This window comes from Dipodomys spectabilis, unplaced genomic scaffold (assembly GCF_019054845.1).
Source record: "Dipodomys spectabilis isolate Male_0828 unplaced genomic scaffold, ASM1905484v1 ptg000032l, whole genome shotgun sequence".
NCBI lineage: Eukaryota > Metazoa > Chordata > Mammalia > Rodentia > Heteromyidae > Dipodomys > Dipodomys spectabilis.
The window spans coordinates 3,021,771-3,041,521 of record NW_024870709.1 but is presented as its reverse complement, the minus strand read 5'-3'; the positions used below and the strand labels follow the sequence as shown (position 1 = coordinate 3,041,521).

Below are 19,751 nucleotides of genomic sequence, written 5' to 3'. Positions count from 1 at the left end.
TTCATTTCTTTGTATGTTTGCTTTGCACATAGCTAGAGAGGAGTGTTAAATAGAGTTTTCTACAGATGATGACTTAATTTTTCAAAATTTTATTTTATTGTAAAGATGCTGTAGAGGGGTTACAGTTACATGAGAAAGTTAATGAGTACATTGCTTGTTGAGCATTGTTACCCCTTGTTTTTCTCCTGTTAACCCTCCCCATCCCCACTCCTCCCCCCACAAGTTGTAAAATTCATTTCCAACAATGTCTTGTGAGTATCATTGTTGCACTGTTTTTAATTTTTTTAAGTTTGCATAAATGCTGTGCTATCTGGGGCACATATTTTCCCCATGAATGTAACTTTAATTCCTAAGAGATGTTATTCTTTATTACTGTTTTCCATCTCAAATGTAATTTGGTTGAAATCCTCTTATGTTGCTAACTTTGTTTGACTGATAAATCTTCACACTTCGCCTTTTACTTAATATGTCATTGGCTTTTATTTTATTTTTAAGCACATTCTAAAGATAGTTGATTTTTAAAAAGAAAGTTTTAAAAATGCACTGTCATAATAGTGTGGTTGGAATTTTGTTGTTATGTCTTTCCTTTATTTATTATTTGCTTTATGGGTTTTGTTTAATGAATTTTGTTAGCGTTCATCTTTTTCTATTAGTTTTTGTGTGTGAATGTTTTCCAGAAATATCTTTTGTCTACATCCACATACCAAAATGAAAACTAAAATTGGCTTTTTTGATAACTCTCAACGTAATATTAGAAATTTCTATCTTTAAAAACTTTGTCAGTAGGGCATTTGCTTTTCTAAGTGATCTATATTAAAATCTTTTATGCAACATATCTTCAATTATAACTTCTATCCCCAGTTAATTTTGAAGACATATTTCCAACAATTATTAATATATAGCCGTAGATGTGACTAGCTTTATGCTCAGGTCCTGTCAGCTTATTCACATCACCAAAATATGCATATGGTAGAACAGACTGCACTTCTATGCTAGAACAGTCAATTTTCTTGATATTTGCACAACCCGTGTACCACTAATTTCTGTTACCTTCCTTCTGAGAAACCATGAGATCAGAAAATTGGTGGTTGTAGTCTATCATTGCTAACTCACATCACATCACAATCCAAAGTGTCCTTTAGAAGGCAAATTGAACCAATAAACAGGAAACTATTGTTTACCAATTATTGGTGACATTTTTGATACAAAAAGTGTGTTTAATGGTTTATTGTCTTCAAATGATATTCTTGAAATGGTAGTCATATACTCCAAAATTTAGATGCTTTGATCAGTAAGTGAACACCAGTCCAACTTATCATTCATTCCTGAGACCAAAAGAACTCACCTGCCTAGTCAAGCTCACAGAAGAGGAGCGTGTCTTAAGCTAACCTCTCACTGGTGTTAATACAATCTTAAACTGCTGAGCCTAATAAATAAAGCTCTCACCAGAAGAGGGCAGAGTAGTAAGGTGGCAGTTGTTTGAGATAACCTTGGACTGAGCACAAAGGGAATGACAGATCTTTTAATGGTTCTATTTCTTTGTGTCCTGAACTTTTAGAACCATTATTTATGACATCAAATCAGCTTAAGATTCTTAACAGTATAAAACACACAGAAAAAGCTTCAACTCTTGGGTGAGTGAGAAAGCACACCAAAATAACATCATGGGTTATTCAAATCATATGAATCCTTTTTTTTTGCTTTTGTTTCTTTCTTCCTTCTTTTTTTTTTTTGTAAGTCGTGAGGCTTGAACTCAGGGCCTGGGCTCTGTCCCTGAGCCTCTTTGTGCTCAAGATTAGCAGTCCACAGTGCCACTTCCAGTTTTTGAGTAGTTAATCAGAGTCTCATGAGAACTTTTCTGCCCAGGTTAGTTTGAACCATGATCCTCAGATCTCAGCTTCCTGAATAGCTAGGAATATAGGCATGAGCCACCGGTGCCTGGCAGAATCCTCTTTTCCTTATAGAACATGCACAGTACACGATGTTCACTGCTGTGTTATAGGTCCTCAATGCCACTGTCTGTGGGGATTTGTACTCAAGAAGACAAATCCATTATCACAAGTTGCTGGTGCATAGGGCAAGGCAGGTTGTTGAAATTCATGTCCAAATTCTGTGTTAAATGGGACATAGGCTAGTTAACACAATATAGGAAGGCTTGATTTCTGTCTTTTAGCCCAATAGTCTAGTAGGTGCTAAAACAACTAAAGATGAATATGACTCTTTCTCTACAATATAGTAAGGCTTGATTTCTGTCTTTTAGCCCAATAGTCTAGTAGTAGGTGCTAAAACAAAGATGAATATGACTCTTTCTCTACATTCTTTGGATCAACACTTGGGACTTCTGAGAGGTTCAATTGAATAAATGCAGGCAAATTATCACCCGAAGGTAATATGTTACTGTGAAAACCTTTGTTATGGATTGGAAAAAAGGATGAATATGAAGTTGGAAATGTCAGTGGTTAACCACATTGTCTTCTAGTAAATAGGCTTTGTCTTCTAGTAAATGGACTATTTCCTGGAAGCACTGTAGTTGCTTTCGAAGCAGTCTGAATCTATTCAATCCTAAATGGTACCTCAATGACTTCTAAAAGATGTGACTCATAAAAATCTACCCATAGAGGACTGTGTTTTTCCTTTCAAACACCTCAGTTATTCTCAATATGAAAATGAAATGTTTGGAAAGTTGGCTCACCATGCCTCCCAGGTGAGATTTATGAGACCTCATTTCTACCCAATAACTTAAGTACTTTTCACATCATTTTACCGATGTAATAGAACTGAGGAAGAAACAAAAATTCAAACTGTATCCGAGCCGTTTTTTTCCATTTAATTGATGATATACATCAGGGATTGGCAAACAACCCATAGAACAAATTTGGCCCACCACGTGCTTTTGTAAATAAAGTTTTATTAGAACATGGTCATGCCCATCCATTTACATAGTACTTATGGCTGCTTATGCATTGTTAGGAAGTTGTGACAAAGATAATAATGTCCCACCAAGCCATAAATATTTTACTATCTGGATCTTTACAAAGACATTTGCCAACCACTGGTGTATATTATTAGATACATTAGTAACCATCTTATCACTAAAAGTACCACTAATTCATTTTCTATGAGCACTTCCACAAATCAAGAATACAGGTAACATATTTCATTAGAACTAAATCTCATTTCCAAACAGTCCAAGAAAGACTAGTCTTCCTGATTCAATGTTTGTATCTCAGAGTTCCTTCCCTGAGAAGTTAATTTCTCACTTCAGGAAACAGACGCAGACATTCAAAAGTGTTCTTTTATTATTCCTAGTAACATAGATTGCATAAATACTCTATTTTTATATGCACTTTTACAAAAGTGACATTAACTTAAAAGTTTTTATCATTAGAAATAAATGTATAAAAATAAATATGTTATTATAGGCATTTATTACAAATTACAGTCCTTCCCAGAAGGAACACACAACCAATACTTACAAAGTACATACAATTTACAGCAACATGTTTTTACTATGTACACATGGACAAAGTCATAGTCTCTCTCAGTAGAAGGGGTGAACAGATATTCACCAGGATACGACTGTTGGACTGGCTGCCACGGGGAAGAGCCTGCTACCCCTCAGCAGGCTCCCTATTACAAGATGAGTGAGCTCAATGTCCTTGTTCTACATGCTCCATTCTTACTCTGGCTTTGCATCTTTTCAGTGTGATCCTACTGACTTTCTTGTAACATAAATTATTTTTCTTTCACATCCACATTTCCCAAGTAGGCTTACATAAGGAGGAAAGTCTGGTTGGGAGGTACCGCGATTACCGTATCTCCTTTAGTTTTCCCAGTAGCTAGCACTCTGCTGCTTATTTGCACCTTTGTAGACTTGATGCCCACCAACCCATATGTGAATTGTTCCTTCCTCAAAATGAATCACACAGACAAAGACTGAGATGGTAACAGGGAAGGAACCGTGAGTTGTTTCACAGGGCTGAGCCTTTCTTTCAACTATCAGAACTCTTTCATTCTTAACAGAAAAGGTATAAACATTCTGTGAACCTATCAGCCATATGCAGTGCCAATCCCACTTCCTGCTGGAACTGTTCTCCCCATGTGGTTTGGGAGGTTAAGTAAGCCATGTCTTCAAGGAAAATTTCTCTTTCATTTGCTTTTCTTTTCCCAGAGCATTCAATCAGTACCAGAAAACAGGACTTGCAACGTGTCAGGCTCATTTTTTTTTTTTTTTTTTTGTAATGGATATAACGAAACAAATGAAATTCATGTTCTGGAGCCTTTATCGTGCTGTGTTGTTGCTCAGAGTCTAATAATGCATGTTAACTACCTTATCAAATTGGCTGCATATTCTTATGATCTACCTCCTATCTCCTCCATCCTCCCATCAAGTTGACACACCTCACTGGTTACAGGCAAGATAAATAAGATCCCTCCGGCATTCTGGATTTCCGAGCATCAGCCCTTCCCCACTGACTCTCCCTCCAGACCCACACTGCTTAACTGCATTCTGCTATTGTGCAGAAGTCGATGTAATGCTTCGGTTTCTTTAAAGGATCACAGCTCTCATGGGACAGCACCCCCCCATCATGGGACAGACACTTCAGGGTTCTCTTTTTGTAACCCTTCCCACAAGTCTTGGAACATGGCGACCATTCACCCACCTGCCATTGGGGGCAAGGCAGGTCTGCGCAAGGTCTGGTGCTGTCTGGCTTCACTTCCTTTGCACACTCCGAAGCAGGTTGCCCATTCATGTCTCGACATTCGACTAGTCTTCTCTGCCAACCCAACCCACATGACTTAGAACATTCACCCCACTCTTCAATGACCCATTCTGAAAAAGTTGGGATGGCATTGAATGATTCCTTCTTCTTCTTCACAAAGTAGGTGTATTTAATTTTGGGCCTGAGGGCATTGCCCACAGTAAGAACTTGAATGGTTAAGGGCTCTTTGAGTGGGCTAAAGCTGCGAATTCTTTCCAAGGCTGCGGAAGAACCACTGTACCTTAAGACAATGCCTTTGTAAGTAATGTCTTGCTCTAGAGTCGACAAAGTGAAGTCACCATTCAGGATGTATGTGCCATCAGCAGCCCTGATAGCAAGAAAGCTGCCATTGTTTCTGGATCCCCTTTGGGTCCGTTGTTTTACTTCAATGTTTGTGGCTCCAGCTGGAATTGTGACAATGTCATGATATCCAGGTCTATGAGGGAAAAAATAAATAGGTTTAACTAATTACATTTTAGTATAATTTGTCCCTAGCCTTCTAAAATGATACACCTAAGTTATAAGGTCTCTGAAATACATGACTTAAAAAACAAAGACTTACTTTGCACTAGTAACTGAGCCAGATATTTTCTTGCAGGTAGAACCATTTCCTCCACAAATACCACATTTATCAAACTTCTTTTTGGAGTCTATGATGCGATCGCAACCAGCCTTTACACACTGGCCTTGCACACAGACAGAAGTGGAGTCTGGACTACACGGAGTGCCATCCACAACCTGTGAAGAGAACATGCATCTGGGTGTTAATTAGAAGGAAGGCTAGGAAGCTTCCATGACTATGAACGTTTTTCTCTCTGCATTCTTGACCATACTAATGAAAGTGATTTTCTCTGGAAATGGCATGCATGACTTTGTCAAGTTTCTGTAGCTACCTGAAAAAATTTACATTTTGTATTTGTTTATTTTCCTATTTTCCTAAGAACTAAGGCCAGTAAAAGAACAAATTGCCAACTGGATTATTTCTATACCCTCAATGCCTGTAATAAAATCCTGCAATAAAAGGTGTACTGTAAGCTGGGCGTTGTTGGCTCACACCTGTAATCCTAGCTACTCAGAAGGCTAAACTCTAAGGATCACAGTTTGAAGCCAGGAGAGTCCTGAGACTCTTATCTACACTTAACCACCAGAAAACCGGAAGTGGAGCTGTGGCTTAAAGTGCTAGAGCACCAGCATTGAACAACAAAGCTCAGAGACAATGCCCAAGCCCTGAGTTTTACTCTCAGGACTGACACTAAAATAAAATTAAACTAAATTAAAAATAAAAATGTTCTGTATATCATTTGCTAAATGTTGAATCTGCAACTTGGGATTGGTTTCATACCCTACAATCTAATAACACATTAAAATCTCAATCCAGCTTAATTTCCTTGTCTACTTTAGAACAAAATTTATCATACTAGAAAAACAGCAAAGGAAATAATGCTTCTCTGTTTCATATGCATGCTGACACTTCCATTTTCCTAAGTACATTTGTGCATGCTACTACTAGTTGTCCAGTAACAAGTACTTTGGACTACGCTTAAATTGTTTTCCCCAAATCACTGGTGGCTGTGTTAATATATAATTTATCTAACAATGAGTTATGTACAAAACCTTATTGTCCAGAAAAGAATTTCTCAAAAGATATATATTTTTTATATATCATATATAATATATTGTCTATAACATATACAATATTATATACATATAATACTAAGTGATTGCAAGAATCTTAAGTGGTATATTTTGGCTCCCTAGAAGCAGCAGTAAACTCAATGCAGACAGTTGCTAAGGCATAAAAGTCCAAATTAAAAGTAGAACACAAAGAGAAAGCAAGTCAGAAGTTGTATCAAAAGCTAGCAAGCCAAGTAGTCCCTACCTCAGGCTTTAAAACAAAGAAGTAGCCAATGCCTTTGGCCTGACAGATGAGCTTGCACCTGTCCTTTGGAGAGACGCCAGCATACTTGGGCGTCCACTCCACCGCGGGCCCACTTCCAAAGGAGGCTTTTGAAAATTCATTGTGTTCTTCACATTGTTCTTCTCTGAAGGTTTTTCCTGGAAAGAGAACAATGACATCAGTTTCCAACTTTGACCATGGGCTCATTTCCTTTACCCCATCTCTCCAAGCAGAGATTCGCTGCTGCTCACCATTATTATCTGGACAGTCCTCAATGTTACATGACTTGTAGCGCACTCGCTTGCCTTCACAGTACTTCCCTCCATTCTTTGGGACCGGGTTGTCACATTCCCTCATTGTATACTGAACCCCTCCACCGCAGGTTCTTGAACAGTCTCCCCAAGGTCCCCACGGCCCCCAGCTTCCATGGACAGGAGTCTACGTGGGGAAACAAACCATCAGTGTTAGAATTCTCCAATGAGAAGAAGAGGGGGAAAACGTACAAGGAAAGGAACAATTCTAATATTAAGCTAGCACAGGATTTTGCACAGAAGACACAAACGGGGATGTTTAACAGTAAGAAATCTTTTAGCATTACTTTGAATTCTGAATTCTAAAGGTGTGTAAACGCATTTTAGCAGAAAAACTCACATCAAAATGCTTCTTGTCAGTCTTGTTCACACACTTGCCATTTACACACCATTTCCCTTCTTCACAGTTGGTGCCATCTGCCCAGGGGAAGTGTTTGGTTTGGCATACAAGCAGGCCTCCAGAGGTACCAGTACACCACAGAGTGGTACAGGTACTGGCTTCATCTGGGCAGTGTTTGGACTCCTCCCCAAATGTAAACTGGCACTGGCGGTTGGCATCATAGAGGGTGCCAGGGAGATCAGACGGAAGCTGGATGGGGTTCTGGGGCTTGTCCATCAAACATTCCCCTGTAAAGAAAATGCCAGGTAATACGTAGATTACGACAGTGTGCAAGGTATAGATCACAGTGTTATAAAGTATTTGTCTGAAAACTGTAGATGTGTAGGAGAAAATGCCAGGGAGATTAACATTATTAAGATATTATAGATTATGTCTCCATCAATAACGGTAGGATATTTTTATTCGGTTCAAACTAGGAATGAATGGATTTTGAGGGCCACTTGGATGGCAATACAATCTTCATTGGGAATTAAGGTCTGAATAAAAAAAGATCTCCTTCATCTACAAGCTTATGTATGAATGGTGGGTGGCTATCTAGAAGGAGTAGCACCATCATCTTACCATGACCGTTATCCAAGAATGAAGTGATCGTGCTGGCACTGCAGGGAGACCACGGCTGGCTACGGTCCAAATTGGAAAGCATCGACGCCATCATGTGCGAATTCTGGTTCACTCCATTATGGCCGGCACACTGCTTGGCATCATCATGTGGCATATTAAACACGTGGCCTAGGAAGCGATCCAAACTCACAGTAAAAAAGAGGTAATTGGCAGCATGTTTTTTTCCCATGCTAGACAGGACTCATTTGTCTCCCACTTCCTACTTTTGTTCTTTTCCTAATCATCAGGTTGAACTCATGAAGTGGGCACGACTTGAACTCTGAAACAGACTTACCTAATTCATGGGCTGTGGTAAAGGCAGCTTGCAAACCATCATCTTCTATGACAGAGCAGCTTCTGCTGGGATCACATACAGTTCCAACATCAGCCATCCCGAGAGTGTCACATGTCTGGACCCCACATAGATCCTATAAAGAGCAAGCGCAAATCCACATTAATGACCCTATTCACCTATAGACAGATGAAAATGTTAATGAGAATACATGGGTGAAACGGCTTTCAGCCATGGCTACAATGCTGACTCTTAGAATAACACAATCATTAGCATTGCCTGGCTCTCACCTGTCTCGTGAAAAGAATGGCCGTGTCATAATGCTCAGCGTATCTGTCACTAGGAGGGTTGTGCTGCTTTTGCCAGTTGCAGAAGTTTCGCAGGGTGAGGGCAGCATTGGAAGTCACTTCTGGCCCCTTCTGTTCTTCATAGATAACCAAAATCTTCACCACCACGAGGCTGATGGAATTGCGAATACTGGGGTGCTTGTACAGCCTGGCTGCCACCGAGAACAAGGTGAGAAGGTAATGCTTCAGCCCGCTGCCGTGGAACTCGGCCATCGACTGGTCTGCCACGAGCATGGTTTCTACATAGCGAGGGCTGGACACAAACCGTTTCTTTCTTATGCTGCCAGTTACTGTAAAGAAACACAGACGAAGACCATTTGCTCAGCGTGGACGGTCAATCCAAGAACAGTGATCTTTCCCGACTATTTAAAGGAAGCCGAATGAGTCAAGGCTAATAGAAGCAAAATATAACAGTAAAAACTAGAACAAAATTTGCATTTGTCTTTTAATTTTAAAAAATGTCATTTAAAAAGTTTTGTATTTTGTTTTAAACTTAAAAAAATGTCCTGGAGAGATCAGGTTGTGTGTGTGTGTGTGTGTATATGTGTGTGCGTGGGCATGTGTGTGCATGTGTGTGTGTGTGTGTAAGCAAGGATTTCTTCTGACCCTTTGAAATCCTACAGTCTGAGCAAGGCATTGTGCACACCAGCTATAGTAAAAAAAAGAAAAGAAAAAAAATGTTGGAGGAAGGCAGCACCAGGCAGCGTGCCCAGAGTCACTCTTCCACTCCTCAAGCCAGGACTTCAGTCCTGAATGAGACCATCAGGCTCCACGTGGAAGGCATAGGGCAGGGCCTGGCGGCTGCCAAGGGGCGGAGCCTGCAGGAATCTCAGCCTGCATTGCTCAGCTCTCATTCCAGGGGTCCCTGGGGCTCTGTGCTCCGGCCAGTTCCCGGCAGGAGGACCACCCACTCTGCCCAGTAGACCATTGTCCCACTCCCACTGCCCCAGGGAAACAAGTTCCCGCCTTGAACCCCGGCTGATGATTTGGAAAAAGTCTGATGACTAGCTGCCACCCATCCCCACCCCCACTCCCTGAGAAATCCTAAAGTGGGTGGTGATGACCCAAGTATCTGCTTCGAGCAGCCACGGACACGGGAAAAGGGGGAGGGGGAGGGGGAATTCTAAAACAAGACATGTGAGCAGAAAACATGACACTACTGCGATTTAAAAATATATATCCATCTGGACCGTCAGGACTGTGGTACAGAGTCAGGGAAAGGCGCAGCAGGAAGAGTCACCCCGGGCTCACACTCAGCCAGGCTTTAAGAGCAGAATTATGGCCGCGAGAGGGAGCGCAAACCCGGAGGCGGGGCGCGTAGAGCAAAGACCTCCCAAGCAGGGTCGGGCGAGGGGGCCCTCGGCCGCCAGGCCTTTAAATGGGGGGCGGGGGGAGGGAGAGGACAGAAGCCCACAGCACAGAAGATCTTGAGCACGGCTGCCCCGGGGATCACCGTTCCTCCTCCTTCCTCTCCATCCCCGCCCTCTTCTGCGCGCTGGCCAGCGGGAAGCTACCATCCCGCCAAGCCGCGCGCGCGCGCACACGCACACACGCGCGCGCGCGCACACACACACACAAGTGGATAGAAGAAAAAAAAATGACACATTCTCACACTCCACTAAAGGTTTCGGATTCGAGTGAATCCGAACTTGTGCACAGTCAAATCGCTTGTGCTTAGTCTGTAGAAAACCACTGACTTATCCTTTCTTGGTTATTTATTCCTTGGACAAACAGAATAAGAGTTCTCATTACACTGGCTTCTAAACTACTTTCTTTCACCCCAGGTCTCCCTTCTGTCTGGTCTCAGGTCTAGGGTGACTGAGAGCCAGGATACACACCCCTCGAATCAAAGGCAATAGAGAGGAGAGAGATGAATGGAGAGCCAAGGAGAGGGTTAGGCTTCTACCTGTTGTTGGCTGTCCCTCTCGTTCCGGATCCCGGTCTCTTTGGGGCCACTGAGTCTCAGACTCTTCGCCCTCGGGTCCTGAACCCCTGGCTGGCAGGGGATCTTCGTCCACGACTCCACATTTGGCGCCGCCGCCCCGCCGCCGCCGGCGAAGGAGATGGAACTGGGGCGGCGGCGGCGGCGCGGGCGGCTCCACCCCGGGCGCGCGGGGGGCGACGCGCTCGGTGGCCTCGGCGGGCGCGGGCTGGATGAAGAACTCTTCGCCCCGCAGGTAAAAGGCGCCTCGAACACCCTCGCAGAGGCTAAGGGCAGCGGCTGAATTGGGGTCACCATTCACCGTGCCGGAATAGAAGCAGTGGGCCAGGTCGCCGGCGGGCTCCAGACGCTGCGTCTCGGGTTCGGGTCTGCGCCCCACGGTCTGGAGTGTGAAGCCGGGCGCCAAGAACCCGTGATCCGGATGCAGCTTCAGGTGCAATGGCTGACCAAAGGCCTCCAGGAGGAGGCGCGTGGTCCCCCGGCCGCCGGCGCGCTCCAGCGTGGGGAGCACCAACTCTTCGTCCTCCTCGGTGGGGCGCCCGTGAGCGCCCGGCACGGACAGCAGCCCGGCGGCCGCCGCGAGCAGCAGCGGCGGCAGCAACGCGATCACCCTGGAGGGTGCAGGCCGAGAGCTCCGAGATCGTGGCACCGGCATGGTGGTCTCCACGTCGTCACCAGACTTGGTCCCTTCGACACCCCCCTGTCGGGATCGCTGGGCTGGCACTGGAGACCCGCCGGGACGCGCCGCGCACCGCCGCGCGCTCAGCCGGGGAGAGCGCTTTTTTGTTCTGGATCTTTCAAGTGAACCAGGACGGTTATTCTTTTCTATTAAAAATGAGGCTAATGGCGCGCACAGCCGGAGACAACCGAAGCTTCCTGAGTCCCTTAGAAGACGGAGCTGCGGGAAGTTGGGTTTTTTTTTCCCACCCCCTCGGAGAGCGCAAAGTTGGAGACACCGCCCCGGGAAGGCACCGCGCTGTCCCGCGAACACGATGCGTTTTCGGGGTGCCTTTGGGATGGATAGGGATGCGGGGGGCAGGCTTGGGGAATAACTGGAAGTTCAAGTGCCTGGCTCCACTCGTCGTCCTCCGCCTGGATCACGGAGATGCTCGCTGTCAGAAGGGTTAGGGAGATTGGGGGTGAAATTATTATGATAATAATTATTATTATTCTGCCTTCTCTTTTTCCGCCGCCTCCCCCCTCGCCGGGCTCTGCTCTCAAGGCTTTGTAAATAGCACCTGGCTCCTAGCTGCTTGGCCAGCGAGTGCAAGAATCGGGCAGCCCGGGCTGCCCCTTTATAGACCCGCACGAGGCCCCTCCTCGCTCTTGGCCGCCTTCCCGGAGCCGGAGACGCCGCCCCCTGAGCTCAGCCGGTGTTAAACCGAGCTCAGCGCCGCGGGCCCCGGCGGGGGAGGGGGCGGCCCCCGCGCTGGAGCGCAGCCACCACCTGGCGATCTGGAGACCGAAGACGCACCGGGGGCGCGGTGACCAGTTCTGCGGACACCTGAGACGAGGGGAGTGGGGAGAGGAAGGAGCAGGTGGTCCTTCCACCGTGCCTCTCCCCGGCCCAGCTTCTAGAAACACGCTGCCTTCCCGCCGCCTCCCGTCCCAGTCTGCAATCCAGTGGAGCGTGGGGTTTCTGCGCAAAGTTCCCCTTGCCTCGAGCCGTGCACCCCTGCCCCCGCCCTCAAAGCGCCCCCACAGTTTGGGAGATGAGCAGTGGCCCTTTTTTATAAATACTCCTCCATCTCCCCCCCCCCCCAAAAAAAACCCGTCTCACCTCCTCCCCAGCTCTTGCCTCCAGAAGTTTCCTAACCAACTTTTGCCTTCAACTTTTCTTGGGTGGAGGGGACCTGGTGGGGGGGGGGAGACGGGGGTGTGGAGAGGACTATTTCTGACCTTCCACTAGAAAGTTCTGAGTAAGGGGCCCAAGAGACGCTTCCAGGCTCTGGATTCCCCCCCCCCCAAATAAATGCCTATGCGCTGACGTCAGCGGTCACCCCCTTCACCCCGACCCCACCCCCTCACCCCCGGGGACTTGTGTCGGGGACCTAGGTTCACGTTTCCGGCATGGGTGATCTGGAACAGAGTTCAATTCCCTAAAGCCCGAAGGAGGCAAAAGTAAAAAAAAAAATAAATAAATAAAAATAACAAACTCCCGCCCAGGCGGAGATTTCCAAAAACCACACCGCGGCCGCCGCAGGCCCCAGGTTAGGGGCGGGGGCGGCCGGGGAGGGGCGCGGGAAAGTCCGGGGAGCCACGGCCCTGGCGGGAGCCCCGCGGCGGCCGATCGCGGGGGTTGGGACACGAGGCCCGCATCCTTTTCCTCCCCCCCGCTCCTCTTCCTATCAGGAAGGGAAAAGGCTGTTACGAAAGCGACAAAGGCTGAGTGTTCCTCGCCCCGAGTCACCAAAGAAAAACGCTGGGCGGCCCGGCGGCCCCGCTGGAGGGACGGAGGGCTCCGGCAGCCGCAGGAAGGAAACGCTCCTCCGTGCGCTCCCAGGGCGAGAGCCGGAGGGGACAATGGGGAGAAAGACCTCCCAGGTCCGGGGCAGCCCCCCGGCGCTCCCGCTCCCCACTCCCACTTCCGAGCCCCGCCAGGCCCGGCGTCTGGCCATCCCACCCCTGTGCCGCCGTCGGGGGGTCTGGTCCCCTTCTGTGCTCCTTTCCAAACCTTAAACGTCGGTTAGCCTCAATCAGAAGCCCCCTCCCCCCATCACCCCCCCAATGTATTTTTCTAGAGGCTTTCCAGGATCTGTTCTCTCGGTTCTACATTGCCTACTTGGGGAAACAAACAAACATTAAATCTCTGCATCCCTCTCCTGCGGAAAGATCACCCGAGAAAACATAGCGGGGGAGGGGAAGACAGGGAGAAGGAGGGAAGAGGGAGGGAGATAGAAGATAGAGACAGAGAGAACCACTTCATCCTCCAAAGCACTTAACTCCCCTGGGGTCTCCCCCATCTCAGGAGGGGGTTCTGTTTTAAATGTAATCTTACATTTCCACGGACGCTCACAAAAGTGGATCATCACCACAACTTTCTTTTCGGTGCGGTTCCACCCCCTTCCCCCCATCGAACATTCCACCCTTGGGGTTCTGCCTTCTTTCTCTACCCCAACTTAGTCAGCCATCAAATTCAGGGTAGAGATCCACAGCTCCTGGCTTCGGATGTTGTCGGCCCTCGATCTTTATCTGTAAGAAAAGAGGGTAACTCCTCTTTGCTTCGCAAATGGCCTTTCCCAACAAATGAGTATCACTCCTCCCCCAGTTTTGTTGGCAGACATATTTTACTTCTCTTACAGTAGTTCTATAGCAGTCTAGCATTCTCTTTTTTCTTTTTTTAATGATTTCATTAAGTGTAGACTCTTCCAATAACATTTGTAAAAAGATTATGTTAGGCTTACAGATTGATTGATCATGGCGAAGTCATTTTCAAACCTCTTGCTTAGCAGAGAGCTCACTCAGAAAACAACACGTGGCGAACAGCATTTAGGATTTAGCGTCTTTGAGATGGAGATTTCACAGAGTTCAGGTGGCTGAAGAACTTTCCTAGAGCCTCATCAACTCCATTCCCTTCAATTGAGGCAGGAATCGAAACTCAGCAACACAGAATGTGTTACTTACACAAACAAAGCAAAACAAAAGTCATGTAATATATTCCCATCTACGAACTGCTCTACATTAGGCTTCAAAATAAATGAATCCAAGTTTGACCTTCTATCCATCCCTGCCTCCATCCAGTATGTGTTCATTGATAGTTTATTTAATGTAAGGCAGACATTTCCAGTGTTGAATGGGTTATTTCAAATCCACTATATATTTTTTTCTTATTTCATGTTGTATGTCCAAACAGAGCTGAAAAAACAATGAGTTAAAGAGAAAAGAATTGCCAGGAACATGGCTTTTTTATTCTCTGGGTTTCTCTCCAGATTTCTGTTCTTTTGCATAATGACTCCAATCTGTTGTGCACCTGTAGTTCTGGGAAGTGATTCTTTTTTAATCGCTTCAGCAGACACATGCATGTAGCAGTTGCCAATTACTAAGCTGAAAACTCCACACTCAGAACATCTAATCCATTTACCTTTTTTTTTTTTTTTTTTAAAGTCCAGTATTCTTTAGGTGTTAGGAGTATTACACAAAAACATACCTATAGCAGAGAGGTATGTATTTGTAAGCAAAATGGGAATTGGAAAAATAAAATATTTGACTTAAACATTGTTCATGTCACTAGTAAAAGTGACACTGACACTCATTCCCTGTAGTAAGCTTTGAATTCTCATCTTCATAAAACTTTTATTCTCAGAAAACCACGTGCTGGCCTGAGCTTTACTTACCATATTTCTGGTTTGCTTTTTATAGAACACACATGAGTTTATACAAACATTAATCATAATATACTCAATTTATAGGCTTTGATCATTTTTTTCAGTTATTTGTAGAGATGATCAAACAAGAGCTAAAGCAGTTGATTTAAAACTCCTCTTTCAAAGGTTTGACCTTTGAAAAGCATGCTTGTCCTTTCTGAATTGAGGGACTTCCTGAAAAAGAAAGAAAAGAAGGGAAAAGAAAAGAAAGCTTTGGGCCTTTTTAAACCATAAAGTTCACTTATTTTTGTACTTGTGTGTTTATGTTTGTTTCACTGGCTCATACGTTGTAGACAAAATGCTCTTCTTAATTTCCATGTGGCCTGTAGCTAAGTGAGTCTTCAACAAGTAGCCATGGTATGAGGAAAGTTGGCAACACACTGGGGCAAATAGAATTGTTTTGGTGTAAATGTTGTCTATAGAAATTACTAATGCACATACTGCAAAACCACAAGAAGGCCTTTGTTCATGTTTTCATACTGTAGGATTTACCAATTAGAAAATGAAAGCTGTTTGACTAAGGAACATATAGTCAGAAAATAACATTGAACCTATAGATGCTTTACTTAATAGTATTTGAGAAAATTAACAGACAACATCTGTTTTAAAAGAAGTTACAGACTGGAAAAGAATTCTACCAAATCTTGAAAAATGAAAAGTGATCATAAATTATATTAGGACATACAAAGTCTAGGTCTACAATGTCATGCATTTTTAGGCTGGAGAGGAGGATAGCCTTTCTAATTGATTTCCTTTAAAAAGAATCATAGAAGAAATGAACCTCAGAAGGGTTGACTTGCCCAAAATTGTGTGAAATCTTGGGAAACAGAAAAATCAGAGTAAAAGGAGAAGTGGCCTGACAAAAGACCTTGATCATATCTCCTGGCATTGAAACCACATAAATATCTTGTAGATAGATATATTGCCACACGTAGAACTGATGTTGTTTACAATTATTAGATCTCATTTGATTGTCCACAGACATTTTCTAGTAATAAAAAATTTCCACCTTAAGAAATTTTCAGCCTTTAGTACCTCTTTCTTAGCCCACAAGGTGGCGATAGTCTACAACAAATGATGTGTGACTTTTTTTCTTACCACTCTGTCAGAAATTTGTATCTTTTACAACTTTTTGGTCATATGTTGCAGGCTTTTATCAAATTTTTCTTATCTTTTTTGGGTAAAATAAAATATTTCTAAAGTATTTCTAGAATGTTGCAATATGAACTGTATTTACATTCTTGAAAGTATATTAAAATGCTTTATCAAATTACTAACATCAGCCAACTACTTTTTAATCATGTGGCTCTGTTAAACACACTTACAAAAAATCAACTGAGTTTTCTAAAAAGAAAACTACCCTGGGTCACTTATTTCTCACATTTGAGAACTCAAGGCAAATTAAAAAAACAAAAAAACCAAAAGCTATGAACAGAAACAGATTTAAAAATCATCTATTCAGTAGATATTAATCATGTATGATATTTTTATTTACTGTATTGAACAATCAATACTGAGGTTCACTAGCTTCTCTGAAATTATAACTTGTAAAAACACCAAAAATTTTGTAGAAAAATGAAAGTGAAAAAAATGTCATACCACCAGGTGGTGACAAAAGATAAAATTTAAAGCAAGACTTTAAGAATAAGTACTGCAATATTAATCATAAACGCAAGTGGCTTCCCAATGTCATGTGATTTCAAACTTTTATTCCGGGAGATTGTCTTATTGCATAATGGTAATATTGGTATATACCTTGAGGTTAATAAATACTGGAACTTGATAAAGGACATTTTAGTCAGCAGGCAGCACATGACAGATTAAGAAGTGTTAAGCTGGCCAGGTAGGTAATGGTGGCTCATGACTAGTTCTAGCTACTCAGGAGGCTGAGATCTGAGGATCACAGTTCAAAGCCAGCCCGGACAGAAAAGTCTGTGAGATTCTGATCTCCAATTAACCACCAGAAAACCAGAAGTGGTGCTGTGGCTCAAGTGATGATAGAGCGCTTGCCTTAAGCAGAAGAGCTGAGGGACTGCACACAGGTCCAGAATTCAAGCCCCATGACTGACAAAAAAGAAAAAAGGAAAGAAATGTTGTTATTTTTTGTTTTTTTACTGCATTTTTGTCTCCACTTAGCTTACAAGTTTGCTAATGAGCTGATTGATCTGGGAAGAACTCATGGTCTTGCCCTTGCTGAGCTGGCATTCTACCACTTGAGATACACTACCAGCTTAGCTTTCTGCTTGTGAATTGGAGATGGGGTCACCCAGACTTTCCTGCTGAGAAAAAAAATGAATTGAATTGTAATTTTTTAGATCTCAGCTTCTAGAGGAACAGGAGTGAATCACCAGTGTGTAGCTGAAGCTGTATGTGTGCTTGTGTGTGTGTGTGTGTGTGTGTGTGTGTATTTTAAAACTTTATCATACAAATATTTAAGCAGAGGCTGCAAGTCTACAAGTCAATTGACCAGCCCATGACATAGTTAATATTGATGAGTTGTAAGACTTTGTGTAAAGATTTATGAGTGTACAAAACTGCTCTATTAGTCAATAGAATAGCTGAATTGTCAGCTGCTACTGACAGTCCACTAGGACTACAATAACTTTTGCTTGTTCGAATCACTAACATTTGGGTATCTTCACACCCCTAGCTTCTCCTCTCCACTTTTCTCTCCTCTGGAACTTTATCTTTGCCCAGCTCTCAGAGGTCAATGAATTAGGATGCTTGTTGCCGAGTCTAAGGTCCAGAAAGCTTGCTTGCTCCAGATGGCTTTCAGTTTGTGAGCTAGGGAGAAAGAGCTACAAACTGTCAGGGTCTTTGTACCCAAGCATATTTATACAATTGGGATGCAAGAGAGATACAGCTACATTTGAATTCTGACATTATTACTCTGGCACCTTAATTGCACCTTTAGGAAATCTACTATGACCCTAAAGCCTCAGACTGCTTTTGTGTAAAATGAGGATAAGAGCAACCCTGAACTGAGGCATTGTTGCAAGGAATAGAGACCACACTGAAGTAGAGCAATCAGTGGAGAAATGAGACTGGTTGATCTGGGTTAGTCACCCAGGATAAGCCTTAAATCAGGTACCAGATGAGAAAACCCTTTCCTGGGCTTAAAAGTTTTTAAAAACAGTGGAAAATTAATTCCATGGGAACCAAAAGGACAGAAGACAACCAGACCCTTTCTTCTTTAAACCAATTAGCTATATCTTAAATCAAAGATGTTTATCTTTTTACTTTATTTTCCCATAGAAAGAGTGCATAATGAAAAAAATCTGCCATTAACAACGATAATATGACCTTTCAGTAATTTCATTACTAAAATTTAGGGTTGCATTGTTCATTCCTTCTTAACATTTTATACACACCTATGTTAGAATAAATGCCACATCTTTCTAGTTTATAAGAGTACTATTAAAGCCATGTACCACTAGCTCATACCTATAATCCTAGCTACTCAGGAGGCTGAGATCTGAGGATCACAGTTTGAAGCTAACCTGGAAGGAAAGTCTGTGAGACTCATCTCCAATTAATCACAGAAAAGGCCAGAAATGGTGTTGTGGCTCAAATAGTAGAGCAATGGCCTTATACAAAAAAAAGGAGTTCAGGGACAGTACTCAGGCCCAGAGTTCAGGCCCCAGGACTGGCAAAACAAACAAACAAAAAAGAGTACTACTCATTGAAAGCGATGGTTAACAGCTTCAAAGAGCTCATCACAAGCATTTGGACCATGATCCTCACACCTTTGCCTTCGATGTAGTTGAGGTGACAACTGGAAAAGGATAATAAAAATAGCCTGCCTTGAACTCTGATACTATATGTAAGAAAGAAAACAACAACTTTCCTTTAGACATTGCAACCTAAGTCACTTGATTTCCCAGGTTCTGAGTATTCTCAAATCTGAACATAAAAACATCCAGGGTAAATTTTTCCCTGATTCTTAGTGCTTCCAGGATCTGGAAGGACCAGATAAACCTTCCAGAAGGACCTGGAAAGACGGGGTGTCTTCCATCTGCCCTGATATGGCCTTTCATTTCCCTGCAAGTCTGAACCCTTTCTAATGAAAACCACCAAAACTCAGGGTTCAAATAATATCCACAGAAAAATAACAAAGCCAAGACAAAGACAAACAAAATAAATAAACTATGATGAATTAGAGTAAGCAGGATAAAATAAACAAAACAAAAATCAAGTCACAGAGCCAACTTGCAAAGTCCAGGTCAAGATAGTAAACTGGAAACATGCAACATGTTTGCTTTTTAAACAAAAAGAATTAATTGACCCAAAAGGAAAGACTTTCTGAGGAAGGAGAGAGAGGAAGAAAGAAGACGTTACAAGGAGTTTGTGAGGAATGTAGAAAATTGCAGAAAATCAAACATGCAGAAGAAAGATCATGAAGAAGTTTGAAATTGGAATCAGGTTCTCTTAGCTGGGGACCCAGAATGAAATCAGCAGGTAACTCAGGTCGTCCTACTGAGAGATCGCCAAACTCAGTTGCAGGAAAAGCAACCAATCTGAGTACCTTTTCACCAGCCCAGAGACTTGGCAGAATGAGACAGCAGGAAGTGGGGCAGGCATAGAGACTGGTACATTCCGTGTCCCAGCTAGCAACAGAAAAATCTCCATCTTCAGAAAGCTTTCTGGGAGCCCAGGGTCAGAAGACAGTGGCAATTTGGTGGTGTACAGTAGCAGGGATATGGCCAAAGGGGAACACTACTACACTGTTGGTGGGAATGTAAGCTGTTTCAACCACTCTGGAAGGCAGTATGGAGATTCCTCAAAAAACTAAACACAGAACTCCCCTGTGATCCAGCAATCCTACTCCAATTTAT

The 19,751-nt window shown here is 43.5% G+C and overlaps 1 protein-coding gene across 1 annotated transcript; it reads right to left on the bottom strand.

Moving 5' to 3' along the window:
- Window positions 1-2,888: 2,888 nt before the first annotated feature.
- Adamts1 (ADAM metallopeptidase with thrombospondin type 1 motif 1) lies at window positions 2,889-11,290 on the bottom strand. The gene is made up of 9 exons (XM_042676876.1): window positions 10,517-11,290; window positions 8,554-8,900; window positions 8,267-8,399; window positions 7,933-8,100; window positions 7,312-7,598; window positions 6,912-7,098; window positions 6,643-6,818; window positions 5,326-5,501; window positions 2,889-5,199 (listed from the first exon to the last, which is right to left on the bottom strand). The coding sequence occupies exons 1-9, from the start codon at window positions 11,205-11,207 to the stop codon at window positions 4,500-4,502; spliced, it is 2,865 nt and encodes a 954-aa protein (XP_042532810.1). The 5' UTR covers window positions 11,208-11,290; the 3' UTR covers window positions 2,889-4,499.
- Window positions 11,291-19,751: the final 8,461 nt, after the last annotated feature.

What these genes read in the sequence shown, in the direction of transcription:
- Adamts1 (XM_042676876.1), bottom strand. Translation starts at nt 11,207, where the DNA reads ATGCCGGTGCCACGATCTCGGAGCTCTCGGCCTGCACCCTCCAGGGTG. An exon ending in AGAGGGACAGCCAACAACAG is followed by an intron (nt 8,901 to 10,516) that starts GTAGAAGCCTAA and finishes GTTTCTTTACAG; the next exon opens with TAACTGGCAGCATAAGAAAG. An exon ending in CTGACAAGAAGCATTTTGAT is followed by an intron (nt 7,099 to 7,311) that starts GTGAGTTTTTCT and finishes TTCCCCACGTAG; the next exon opens with ACTCCTGTCCATGGAAGCTG.